We start from the raw sequence: 13,252 nt of genomic DNA, 5'->3' as shown, positions 1-13,252 counted from the left end.
AACATTAAACTCCGGCAAGAAGATAAAGTCCTTTTTGCAAAATCATAGACATGTATTTACAAATCAAGTATAATGGGAACACAGAATGATCTTAGAGAGAGCTTTAACGAGCTGACTGCTGTAACCGAGCGTGACCAGGGTTTAAACTTTAAAGGCTGAACGAATGACTGACAGTCACAGCGGAGAAAAGAGTTTGTGTGAACTTTAATGTAAGGACTTAAATATTCATATGTAGCTCACATTAAGCTATTGTATGGCTTCAGAAGTAACACAGAATAATTCGCACAATCGAAAAAAAATCAAATAAATCTCAGATTTGGATCGGTTCTGTCTGCCCGATACCCGATCCGAGAAAAATGGCATTATCGGAGCCGATACCCGATATGAATATCGGATCGGTGCATCCCTAATCATTACCCATGTGAATCATGCCGATCAGTAATAAAAAAATAAATATGGGGGGGGGGGGGGGGGTTCGGGGGGGGGGGGGGGGGGGGGGCGGGCCGCCCCCCTAAAATAATGGCAGGGGAAACACTGATTACTAATACTATCATCATCATCATTACCATCACTACTAACACTATCATCACTATCATCACCATCACTACCATCACTAATCAGTCATCACTACAATCACTGTCATCACTATTATCACTATCATTACATCACTACCAACACTGTCATCATTACCAATCACTATCATCATTACCATCACTACTAAAACTATCATCACCATCATTACCATCACTAATCAGTCATCACTACAATCACTGTCATCACTATTATCACTATCATTACATCACTACCAACACTGTCATCATTACCAATCACTATCATCATTACCATCACTACTAAAACTATCATCACCATCATTACCATCACTAATCAGTCATCACTACAATCACTGTCATCACTATTATCACTATCATTACATCACTACCAACACTGTCATCATTACCAATCACTATCATCATTACCATCACTACTAAAACTATCATCACCATCATTACCATCACTAATCAGTCATCACTACAATCACTGTCATCACTATTATTACTATAATCACTATCATTATCATCACTATAATCACTATCACTATCATTACCATCACTACTAACACTATCATCACTACCATCACTAATCAGTCATCACTACAATCACTGTCATCACTATTATCACTATCATCATTACATCACTACCAACACTGTCATCATTACCATCACTACTAACACTATCATCACTATCATCACCATCATTACCATCACTTACCATCACTAACTACAATCACTGTCATCACTATTATCACTATAATCACTATCACTATCATTACCATCACTACTAACACTATCATCACTATCATCACCATCATTACCATCACTAATCAGTCATCACTACAATCACTGTCATCACTATTATCACTATAATCACTATCACTACCAATCACTATCATAATTACCATCTCTACCAACACTATCATAACTATCATTATTACCATCACTACCAACACTGCCATCACATTTACTTTACATTTAGTCATTTTTCAGACACTTTTATCCAAAGCAACTTACAATTGGGGAATACATAAAGCGATTCTTCTTAAAGAGGCAAACAGACAGAGGAAGTGCTCATAATACCAAGTTTTAGGCATTGTTCAAATAAGTACAAGCTAGACAGAGAAGGAATAAATAAAGAGAAAGACATCACTACCAACACTATCATTATTACCATCATTACATCACTATTATCACTGTCATCACTACCATCGTTACCATCACTATAATCACTACCAATACTATCATCATTACCATCACTACTAACACTATCACCACCATCACTAATCAGCCATCACTACAATCAGTCATCACTACCATCATTACCATCACTCTAATCACTACTATCACTATCATCATTATATCACTATCAACACTATTATCACTATCATCACTACCAATCGCTATCATCATTGCCATCACTATAATCACTACCAACACTGTCATCACTACCATCACTATCATCACTATAATCATTACCAACACTGTCATCACTACCATCACTATCATCACTATAATCATTACCAACACTGTCATCATTACCATCACTATCATCACTATAATCAATACCAACACTGTCATCACTACCATCATTACCATCACTATCATCACTATAATCATTACAATCACTACCATCACTATAATCATTACCAACACTGTCATCACTACCATCATTACCATCACTATAATCATTACAATCACTGCCATCATTACATCACTGTTATCACTATCATCATTACCATCACTACCATCACTATCATCACTATAATCATTACCATCATTACATTACAATCACTACCATCACTATAATCATTACCAACACTGTCAACACTACCATCATTACCATCACTATAATCATTACCATCATTACCATCACTATAATCATTACCATCATTACAATCACTACCATCACTATAATCATTACCAACACTGTCATCACTATAATCATTACAATCACTATCATCACTATCATTACCAACACTGTCATCACTACCATCATTACCATCACTATCATCACTATAATCATTACCATCATTACATCATTACAATCACTACCATCACTATAATCATTACCAACGCTGTCATCACTACCATCATTACCATCACTATAATCATTACCAACACTGTCATCACTACCATCATTACCATCACTATAATCATTACCAAGACTGTCATCACTACCATCATTACCATCACTACCATCATTACCATCACTATAATCATTACCAACACTGTCATCACTACCATCATTACCATCACTATCATCACTATAATCATTACCATCATTACATCATTACAATCACTACCATCACTATAATCATTACCAACGCTGTCATCACTACCATCATTACCATCACTATAATCATTACCAAGACTGTCATCACTACCATCATTACCATCACTACCATCATTACCATCACTATAATCATTACCAACACTGTGATCACTACCATCATTACCATCACTATCATCACTATAATCATTACCAACACTGTCATCACTATAATCATTACAATCACTACCATCACTATATTCATTACCATCATTACATCATTACAATCACTACCATCACTATAATCATTACCAACACTGTCATCACTACCATCACTATCATCATTACCGTCACTATCATCACTATAATCATTACCATCATTACATCATTACCATCACTATAATCATTACAATCACTACCATCATTACATCACTATTATCACTATCATCATTACCATCACTATCATCAACTTCACTACCATCACTACAATCACTGTCATCACTACCAGCACAATCATCATTATCATCACTACATCACTATACTCACTACAGTTACTGTCATCACTATCATCACTACCGTGATGTACAGTGCTCTTTTCCACCCAACTGAGGTGAGACCCTTGAGCACCAGGGCACCGCAGCAAAAATGTCTGCCTACTGCTCCGGGTGTGTGTGTGTTCACTGCTGTGTGTGTGTGCAGTCTGTGCACTTGGATGGGTTAAATGCAGAGCTCAAATTCCAAGTATGGGACACCACATTTGGCCACACGTCACATGACTCACTTTCTCAATCCTCAATTACAAATCCCGTTGATGTATATGCATCAAAACATGGATATTTGGTTATATCAAATATGAGACCTCGAGGAAGCTGAATGTCTCAGATAATATTGTAATATTTGGATTAGTTAGTTTACTGGAAATCCATGGAGATTCATGGAAATAATAGGAAATTTTACAATTATTTACAGATATATATATGTGTGTGTGTGTGTGTTATTTACTTTCAGGTGCTATACATGTACACCTGAATGGATTTGTTTGTATTGTATGTTCATGATGAGAGCAGTGAGTGTAGTGTGTACTACAGTAGAGCTTAGTATGCTAATAACTGCTGAATCTGATTAACACACGACACTCGTGCTCGTGTATATTCATCTGGGCCAGTGTTCTCCTCTTTATAATGCTGATGTGGTGTCTTATTAGGATAGAGATACGAGGCCGGCTGCCATAATTAACAGGCATTAATGTTGCATGAGTCTCTGTAAGTCCAGTAGAAGAGCGGCCCGTCTATTCAGCTCAAGAGTCTTTATTAATTACACTGATAATTCCCCTCGTGTGAACCTGTTTGTTCTGCAGCCGGATCTCCATGAGAAAGAGCCGTGACCCTCGAGCATGAGATGATGTTTCATAACCGTCACTGATTCTCTGGACTGTTTTGAGCATGTCTGTATTGTGATCGATCGACAGGCAAAGCAAAGAGATGAAGGGCAATCAGGCGAAGACGTCGATGGAGAACAGCAAAGCCATCAGCCAGGACAAGAGCATCAAAAACAAGGCGGAGCGCGAGAGGTGCGACACGACACACGGGCGCAGCGCTGTGATTAATAAATCATCGTTTGTCACAGTTTAACGGGTTTGTGTTTGTGTGGCAGGAGAGTTCGGGAGCTGAACAGCAGCAACACCAAAAAGTTCCTGGAGGAGAGAAAAAGGGTTGGTTGATGGTCTTCAGTGTTAGCTGATGCTTACGGCTCCGTTCTGTGAAGAATGGCTTTGGTTTGAGAGGTTGATGCAGGATAACTGCATTTGTCACAGCTGTATGATTAATCGAATGAGAAAACACAATCCCAAAATCAAAAGACAAGCTTTCTGCGAGTCTTAATCACCCTTCAACAAATGAAAGCCTAAAAATGTCTTCAATCAGAGCAGAAAGTCTGAAATTCATGAAGTCGTGGCAGTAATGTTTCATGCACTGCAAAAATGAATCTGTTCCTCAGTATTTCTGTCTTGTTTTCCAGCACAAATCTCTAAAGATCCTCAAATCAAGACACATTTACTGGAGAAGCACAACGAAGACATTGTTTTCTGAGAAAACCATAATCATAAACTGATTTTGATCTATTTCTCATGTGTTCATTGTGCGTCTCCAGTAAATGTGTCTCGATTTGAGGATCTTTAGAGGTTTGCGCTGGAAAACAAGACAGAAATACTGAGGTTTTGATTAGAAGGTAAAGTAAAAGTTTGAAAGAAAAGGACTGATCTCTCGTGATACTGAAGCCTGTTTCTGGAGATTAGGATTTTTGCAGTGTTTCTGAGACTAAAGTGATGCAGTTGTCAAGTCACTTTTATTTCTATATCGCTTTATACAGTACAGATTGTGTCGAAGCAGCTTCACAGAGATAAACAGGAAAATAACAGTATTAATGTTGCAGAATTATGGTGATTCTCTGTGTGTAAACTGCATGTGACGTTCCTCATTAGATGAAAGCATCTGTTAAATGAATGTAGTAGTTCTGCGGTTGAAGATGATGATGATGATGGTGTTCTTCCTCAGCTGGCCATGAAGCAGGCGAAGGAGCTGGAGCAGCTGCAGAAGTCCCAGCGCGAGCAGCTGGACAAACTCGAGAAGTTCAACGAGCAGGTAAAGCTCAGGCCGGCTGTTGTTCACGCTCACAGGCGGCCGCCCTCTCCATTTCATGTGATTTGTGTTTTGTCCTCATTACTCATGTTCTGTACATGAGACGTCTGAAGCCATTCCTTAAATATGATTTGCCTTTTCTTTGAACAGCTTTTGAAATCACATCATGCAAACAGTCAGACTCAAGGTAGGCTCACGCATTGCTCTCCTCTTTCTTCCGTTTTCTCCATCTGTCTCCTTTCTGTCTGATTGACACAAGAGCTTCTAGAACACATCCACTTTGACGTGCTGAGTGCTGTCAATCACGTACATCACGTGTTCAGTCATTGGCTGTTTGTTGTAAAGTCCCGCCCAGTTGAGAGCTCGTCCAATCATCGTAGACCAGTCTCAAGCTCATGCTGCTCTCGTAGACGGGACTCTGTGTACACTAAATATATATGTAGAGAGAGAGAGATTCATTTTCAGTAATTACACTGATTTAGTTTGAAGTTGAACATGATGAAAGTAACAGCCACTCCAAACGGTTCCGAGAGTGAACGAATCATTAGATTGATTCAGTGAGTCATCAAATGATTCAGTTGGCGGTGGTTTTTCTGTCATGTGACACATACATGCCTCCTTCCTTCCGTCACACTTGATTTGAGAGACAGAAGTTTTACAAATATTTTTGTCTGCTTCTTTTTATAAATCGGCCGCATAAAGAAAATATGCTGCGGCTGCACGATAATTAATCTATTAATCACTGTTATTTTGCTCAAAAATATTATCACATTTATTGTCATTTTAATTGTTTCGTCAGAATTATTGCACTCTCACATAAGCACAAATCAAGCAAACATCAACTGCATGGTTTGCTCAGATTTAGTCGCAGCAAACAAAGCACAATGAGGACAGACTGGCTGTGACACTATTATCTGAGCAGAATATCTCGATGGAAATCGCTAAACTCCAGCGCTAACATGTTTGCAGCTCATCAGCGCTCATAATGTAGAGTGTGTGTGTGTGTGTGTGTGTGTGTGTGTGTGTGTGTGTGTGTGTGTGTGGTTGCCAGGTTGGGAATAAAATGTATCGCTTTAAGATTTAAACTCTTGACATCTGGCAACCTTAACCATGAAAACTTGTGGAGGCTCATTACCAATGCAAGAGCAATTCAAATGAGATGTTTCCAGGATAAATAACGAGCGTTCAAATATCACAGACGGTTATGCTTAATAAACCCAGAGAAGCACAAATCATGATTACAGTACGGTTAATCGTCAGCACTACAATATGCCAAACTACTTTTTTTTTCAACCAGACGTTTTTTCCCTCTTTATTACAAAGTTTCACAAAAAAAGCAAATCAGTTCATTTTAGTATCTGAATATACCTCTTTATACAATTAGTTGTCAGTATGAACAGCATTTTAAATCATTGTTCCCATAACTCTAAACATTAGATCCGGATGAATGAACGCAATGTAAATGTCTGCTGTGATTCTCCAGGCCAAAGACATGCAGAAGATGGTGAAGCTGGAGGAGGACATGGACCGCAGACCAGCCACGGTGGTGTAAGCGCTCCACCCGTCAACTGAGACGAGAGCAGACCCTCACCAACCTCCACACGAGCGAGCACCGTCCCGTCGGGCTCCGTCTTCATCTGTTCTTCATCCCGACTCCCTGCAGTCTGTAAACCCCGCCCCTACCTCAGCTCTAGCCCTGCCCACCGCGGTTAACTCCTCCTCTGCAGCGGCGTCCAGCCAATCCGACTCTTACCGTAGCTCCGCCCACGCCGCTCAGACCAGCTCCTGAGGACATGTTTTTATACACCACCATCATCATCATCTTCAGCAGCAGCGCTGCAGCCATTATGGGCCGACAACTCAAAAGTGTTCTTTTCAACTCGTATCTTAACTGAGCTAGTTAACCGTAGCAGAGTCAGGCGAACGATGCGCTTTGCACCGTTCCTGAGCACTTTATATGTGATAGGATTCAGAGGATCTCTGGCGATGTAGCAGAGCTCTAGCTTTCCTCTGTACACTACGAATGTAGACGCGTCTGGAAACCAGATCACACGAGTGTCCCGAGCTTTTATCATCTGTTCCTCTCTGTTTTTTAAGATCAGACTCGCACGTCGTGTTATTTCTGCGGTGTTAATCAGGCTTTGAGATGGAGATGATGGAGGTGCTATCCTGAGAATCGCCGGCTCCTCGCACGGATTCGGAGGAGCGCAAACCATCTGCTCTTCTCCGACACGACACTGAACTTTGGTTTCACTTGTGTTTGTGTTATTTTATTTTCCGGTGTAATGTATCGGTACTTGTTTTAAAGAGAGGTGATTGTACACTGCAAAAAAAAAATCATGTTGTTAGTACTTATGGCTTGTTAACCAGTAAAAATAACTAAACCACAAAACATAAATGTGACCCTGCAGCACAAAAGCAGTGTTGAGTCGCTGGGGGATATTTGTAGCAATAGCCAACAATACATTGTATGGGTCACAATTATACATTTCTCTTTTATGCCAAAAATCATTAGGATATTAAGTAAAGATCATGTTCCATGAAGATATTTAGTAAATGTCCTACCGTAAATATATCAAAACTTAATGTTTGATTAGTAATATGCATTGCTAAGAACTTCATTTGAACAACTTTAAAGATGATTTTCTCAATATTTAGATTTTTTTGCACCCTCAGATTCCAGATTTTCTAATATTGTCCGATCCTAACAAACCATACATCAATGGAAAGCTTATTTATTCAGCTTTCAGCTTCAGATGATGCATACATCTCAATTTAAACAAATTGACCCTTACGACTCTTTGTGCTCCAGGGTCACAAATCAAGATGACAAGATATTAACTCATGTTTTCTGAAAAATGTATCAGAATGAAGTGCATTTATGCTTAGAACAAGAAAGAAATAGTCTTTGAATTAATTGTATTATTCTGAGCCCATCCGCAGATATTTGTTCTTGTTTCAATCATAAACTCACTTCATTTTGTTCAGTTTCTCAGAAAACAAGACTTCACGTGTTGATTGTGCGTCTGCAGTAAATGTGTCTGGATTTGAGGATGTTTAGAGAGTTGTTCTGGAGAAGAAACACGGTTTTATTTGCGTGTTGGTTGTTGTGAGTTTTCCATCAGTCGTTTTATACTCTTCTTTATCTTTGCATCGTGTTTTCAAGTGTTTGGTCACATATCTCGTGTGAAAGCAAAGTGCTTTAAATCTCCATCGCTTACTAACGTGCCACTATATGTCAGGTAGGACGTTTAAATGGTTACATGATAAATGCCAAAATAAGGGATTATTTATATAAAGATACATATATAAATATAGTGAGTAGTTTAAGACTACGTTTGGTTTCTTAGAAGCTTTTTGCACTAGCTGAATGTTTTCTGACGTAGACCTTTGCTCTAATATTATAGTTTGCGGGGAAAGCAGATTATTTTTGCAGAACTGTCGCGCTCTGAATTTCATCCGTTTGTCTCCTGAGCTTTCTGTAGCTTCTCAATGGATCATGCTGTGAGTGCTTTTGTATTTATATATATATATATATATATATCGTATTTGTCAAACTTCTAGCAATGAAACTACTCAAAGTACTGTTGTTATCCTGCTACTTTAATACTGTTTTATAGTATGTGTACCAATAAACTATCCCAGGTGTTCAATGAAAACGGTTGCTGTGTGTTCGTAAAGCTTTAAAGGGGCTGTTTTTCACCGTGCAGGGGGTATGATCTTTTAGGGATGGGTTTTAATCTCGGGTGTTGATGATATGCTTTATTTAAAAAAGGGCTCATGTCTCTACTAAACTCTACAGCCTTGAAAAGCATACGCGACGTCTGACTTTGGAAACTAGTTCTCTCCTGAAATATGAAGAGGTCAAGCAACAGGTTAATAAGTTAATTTCAGCAAAAGCTTCTGGACGTGATTGTAATATGAGTCCGACACTGAAGTGAGCTGCTGTTTCTGTCTCTTCTGAGGACGATTCAGTCACTTGTTTTGTACACAGACACATTTTAGCCAGATTTATTCATGTTCATCTGATCTCATTTTGTAAGTGACTTATCTTTCTGTTTTAAAGATGTTTCCTGTGGATTGTTTGACTGCTCGAAAGAGAATATAGGAAAATATAACTTCATTAATTTGTGTTTCCTGCTAGCTTCACATAGATAGGTGTATATGATTTTCTAATTAGTTATATTAAAAAAAATAATAATATGGCTCTTCCAAGCTTTATAATGGCAGTGAATGGGTGTTATTTTTCAGTAGTCCAAAAGAAGTACAATAAAGTGCATCCATCCATCACAAAAAGGGTATCATAAAATGATGTACTTAGATTGGCTGTGATTTCTGATCAAGTAAAAGTGTAGTAACTATGGTTTTTGACGTATTGATTACAATTTGTATATCCACAGTTTTACTACAAATACCACGGTTAAACTACGGTTAGTGTAAAACCATGGATAGTTTGTAGTTACCCTGGTTTAACTATTGTAACCATGTTTTCCTTAGTAGGTTAATTTTCGTAAGGGACTGAAGGTGTTCTCCTCTGTTGAGTGTGTGTAGTACTTCACACAGCTACACAACTCAAAACAGCTAGGCACATTTATTCATAAGGTTCAGTCGGTGTTTCTCTGAAGCCCTTATTACAATCAGCACATTAATACACGCATCCACTTAGGAACAATAAAGTGTGATGATGAGATTCATGTTGTCGTGGAAACACGCAGCGCAGCGGTATAAAGCAGATCTCCATCAGCCACGGAGAGACTGAGACTGAGGAAGCATGCTGAGACTCTCGGACAGGTGCTGCTCCCAAACCGACTCCAGAATCCTCCTGGACGCCATCTCCAACGACAAGCTCCACCTCGCCAGGTTCGTCTTAGACGCTCTGGATGGGAAGATCATCGACTCCGAGAGCGAAGGGGCGCAGACGCCGCTCATCTCCGCCGTGCTTCTCCAGGACTCGGGTGCGAGATGCAGGTTCGTGAATCTTCTGCTGCAGAGGGGCGCAAGCGTGAATCTCCCGGACGAGAGCGGCCGCACGCCGCTGAGCTACGCCTGCGAGATGGGACACCTGGACGCGGTGAAGATCCTGGTGAAGACCGGCGCGGATCCCGAGGCAGCGGACGTCTGGGGGAACACCGCGCTCATGTACGCCGCTGCGGCCGGACGCTCGGCCGTCGTGGAGTTCCTGGTGCGCGCTTTCAAAAGGCTGGGTCTCCAGATCGAGCGGCAAAACAAGGTGGGCAACTCTGCAGTGGAGGTGGCCAGGTATCTCAGACACACTGACTGCTTGCAGGCGCTGCTGAGTAACTCCAGGAGGCTTCACGATGGTGATGCACTCGCTGAGAAACTCTCCACTGTGAACATCAGCGAAGATGAACATGAGGACAAGCCTCTCCAGATCCATCCAACAAGAGCTTCTCCTGAAGATGCGCGGCGGCCTCCCATCAGTTCGACTCGTAAACGACCCCTCAGTGTGCGGAGGAGAATCCAGTCGATGGACTGCATTGAGGAAGGTGATGCTTCATGGCCATTATCACCACAAGGCCAGATGTTCTCTGGTGTTTTAACCCCAAAACCTCCTCAGCAGCTCAAACACGGAGAGCATCCATCCACCTGCCTGAACAATCACCTGCCTCCGTTGTTTTACTCACCCAGACCCTCTAAAATGCCCTTGAGTTGTGCGCACGCTTCTGGTCCTCTTGGCATTTTATTAAATCCTTTCAGCAAAAACAACGCCAAAGTAGAGCTCGACAAAGCCAAGAAACTGGCGTTTGACTTGCCCATCAAAAGGTTTGATGACAGTTACTATCAGAAGAGGTGCAGTTTACCCACTAGCACTCTGGCGGCTCCGGAGCGTCTCAAGCCTTTGCGCAAAACCGTGCAGAAAACCGCGGTGACCGCGGAGCGCACCTCCAGATCTCTGAGCGCCTTCAGCGGGAGGCTGTTGAGGAGATTCACCTTCCCAGAGCTCAAGAGCTGCCGCGGAGAGTCCCCAGAGGCTCCAGAAGCGCCCGCGCCCTGCATCCCGAGGTCAGAGACGTTCCCCCTGGGAAACAAGCACCCTCAAGTCGGGAGCAAGCCGAGCATCGACAGCATCAGCGCGGTCAAGTGTGAGTTTGACTTTCAGTTCAAAGCTGCTCCAAATGTCTGAGTCTGTGCTGCAGAGTCTGGGACGAGCTCGAACTTACTGACTAGTGCAGCTTCAATGGGTGCCGTGCCAACAAACCGTATAAGGGCTTGGAATAAATCACTCATTTGTTCATTTAGCAGACACTGTCACCCGAAGCAGACGGTGTGTGATGATGTTTAAGACATATGAGCATTTGTGGGTCATTTCTCACGCTCACCTGCAGCTTAGAAAGATCCCATCTAACTGATCTTGTGTTTACCTGTCATGTCATTTCAAAAATAGTTTTATTTTTATTCTATTAAATTTAGTTAGTTGTGTGTTCATATATTTATTTTTCAGTTTTGCCAGTGTTTTGAATACTAGTCATTTGTGATAGTGCAGACTGGGGCTAGTTGTCACAGTGGGTTTATGTTTTTTAAGTCTACAAAAAGGCTATTGAATATTCACACTGTTGTTGATCAGGAATGTTTTTAACTCCACTGTAGTGAGGAATGTTGTGACACTATACGGGGTAAGTTGTCACAGTGAATCCTGACTCTGAAATCAACTTCAAACATTAAATTATGAATTTATGAAAAAATTCACGAAACGGTAACACTGTAAAAGCTGACATACAAATCTCTCTCCGAAAGTGTAATTAATAAATTGTTTAAAATGAAAACACGTTTATGAATTTCCAGAAATACAAAATACTTGTCTTCATGCAAGTGTGCTTTATTGTGTTGATGCATTGCTCAAAATGATTCTATTTTAAGACGCATTTAAACCGATCATGTGACAACTTACCCCGGAGTCCCGTGCAAGGATTTTCCCTCGGGATGAAAACAGCTGTGGCTTCTTCTGCGGGAGTCACTGAAGGACTGAGAGCGTCGTGTCGTGATAGTGTCGCGGGGAGGAGCTGCTTCAGAGCTGATCAGTGCGGCTCGGGCAGACGCACACACACACACACACAGACACGGGAGCTGACGCTGGAGCGGAGGACGCTCGGAGGAACAGCGCGCAGCGGTCAGTCAGGGGCCCCTGGAGCTCCTCTGGAATCCTCCGCACACTGTCCTGCAGGAGCACCGCTTCATCATGGACCTGCTGCTGCTCCGTGAGTATAGTGCTGCTTGTGCTGCTGCGGATGATCTGGGGAGCTTGATTCGCTTCAGTTACATGAATTCGTTTAAGGGACGGACATCAGAAACGGAATTCTCAAACACAGCAGAAAAGAGAGATTTACTCATTCAAATCTGCTTCCAGGTGTAGTTTCTTTAATTGTTAGATATCACTGTACAGTGTAGCCTACTGAAGAGAATACAACAAAGAATAGAATAGAATAGAAAATGCAGTTATGATTCAGTGCAGTTTTACAGAGACATTTTCACAAACCCCGGTGAAGACAAAGAGCAGCACAGAAACAATAGAAACAGAACAGAGTAGACTCTTCTGTGTGTGTGTGTGTGTGTGTGTGTGTGTGTGTGTGTGTGTGTGTGAGTGTGTGTGTGTGTGTGTGTGTGTGTGTGTGTGTGTGTGTGATTGTGAGTGTGTGTGTGTTAGAGAGCGAGCGTGTGTGTGTGAGAGAGCGTGAGTGTGTGATTGTGAGTGTGTGTGTGTGAGAGAGAGAGCATGTGTGTGTGTGTGATTGTGAGTGTGTGTGTAAGAGAGAGAGTGTGTGTGTGTGTGTGTG

At 41.3% G+C, this 13,252-nt stretch overlaps 2 protein-coding genes across 6 annotated transcripts in view; both read left to right on the top strand.

Moving 5' to 3' along the window:
- LOC107564330 (1-phosphatidylinositol 4,5-bisphosphate phosphodiesterase beta-4-like) overlaps positions 1 to 7,827 on the top strand; it is a 37,308-nt gene extending 29,481 nt beyond the window's left edge. For 3 of the 5 annotated variants that reach the window (XM_016249380.1, XM_016249381.1, XM_016249383.1), the window contains 5 exons: positions 4,292 to 4,393; positions 4,477 to 4,534; positions 5,376 to 5,462; positions 5,610 to 5,646; positions 6,943 to 7,827. In XM_016249380.1, the coding sequence (XP_016104866.1) occupies positions 4,292 to 4,393; positions 4,477 to 4,534; positions 5,376 to 5,462; positions 5,610 to 5,646; positions 6,943 to 7,031 (373 nt within the window). In that variant the 3' untranslated portion in view covers positions 7,032 to 7,827. The remainder of the gene's footprint in view (positions 1 to 4,291; positions 4,394 to 4,476; positions 4,535 to 5,375; positions 5,463 to 5,609; positions 5,647 to 6,942) is intronic. The other 2 variants (XM_016249382.1, XM_016249385.1) reach the window with 1 other exon arrangement.
- Positions 7,828 to 12,411: 4,584 nt separating this feature from the next.
- Positions 12,412 to 13,252, top strand: part of lamp5 (lysosomal associated membrane protein family member 5) — a 9,729-nt gene continuing 8,888 nt past the window's right edge. Inside the window, exon 1 of the mRNA XM_016249386.1 lies at positions 12,412 to 12,676. Within this exon, the coding sequence (XP_016104872.1) occupies positions 12,658 to 12,676 (19 nt within the window). The 5' untranslated portion in view covers positions 12,412 to 12,657. The remainder of the gene's footprint in view (positions 12,677 to 13,252) is intronic.

This window comes from Sinocyclocheilus grahami, unplaced genomic scaffold, assembly GCF_001515645.1.
Source record: "Sinocyclocheilus grahami isolate Dianchi unplaced genomic scaffold, SAMN03320097.WGS_v1.1 scaffold924.1, whole genome shotgun sequence".
Taxonomy (NCBI): Eukaryota; Metazoa; Chordata; class Actinopteri; order Cypriniformes; family Cyprinidae; genus Sinocyclocheilus; species Sinocyclocheilus grahami.
Note: the sequence above shows the minus strand (reverse complement) of the source record. Positions and strands in the feature narration are given on the sequence as shown.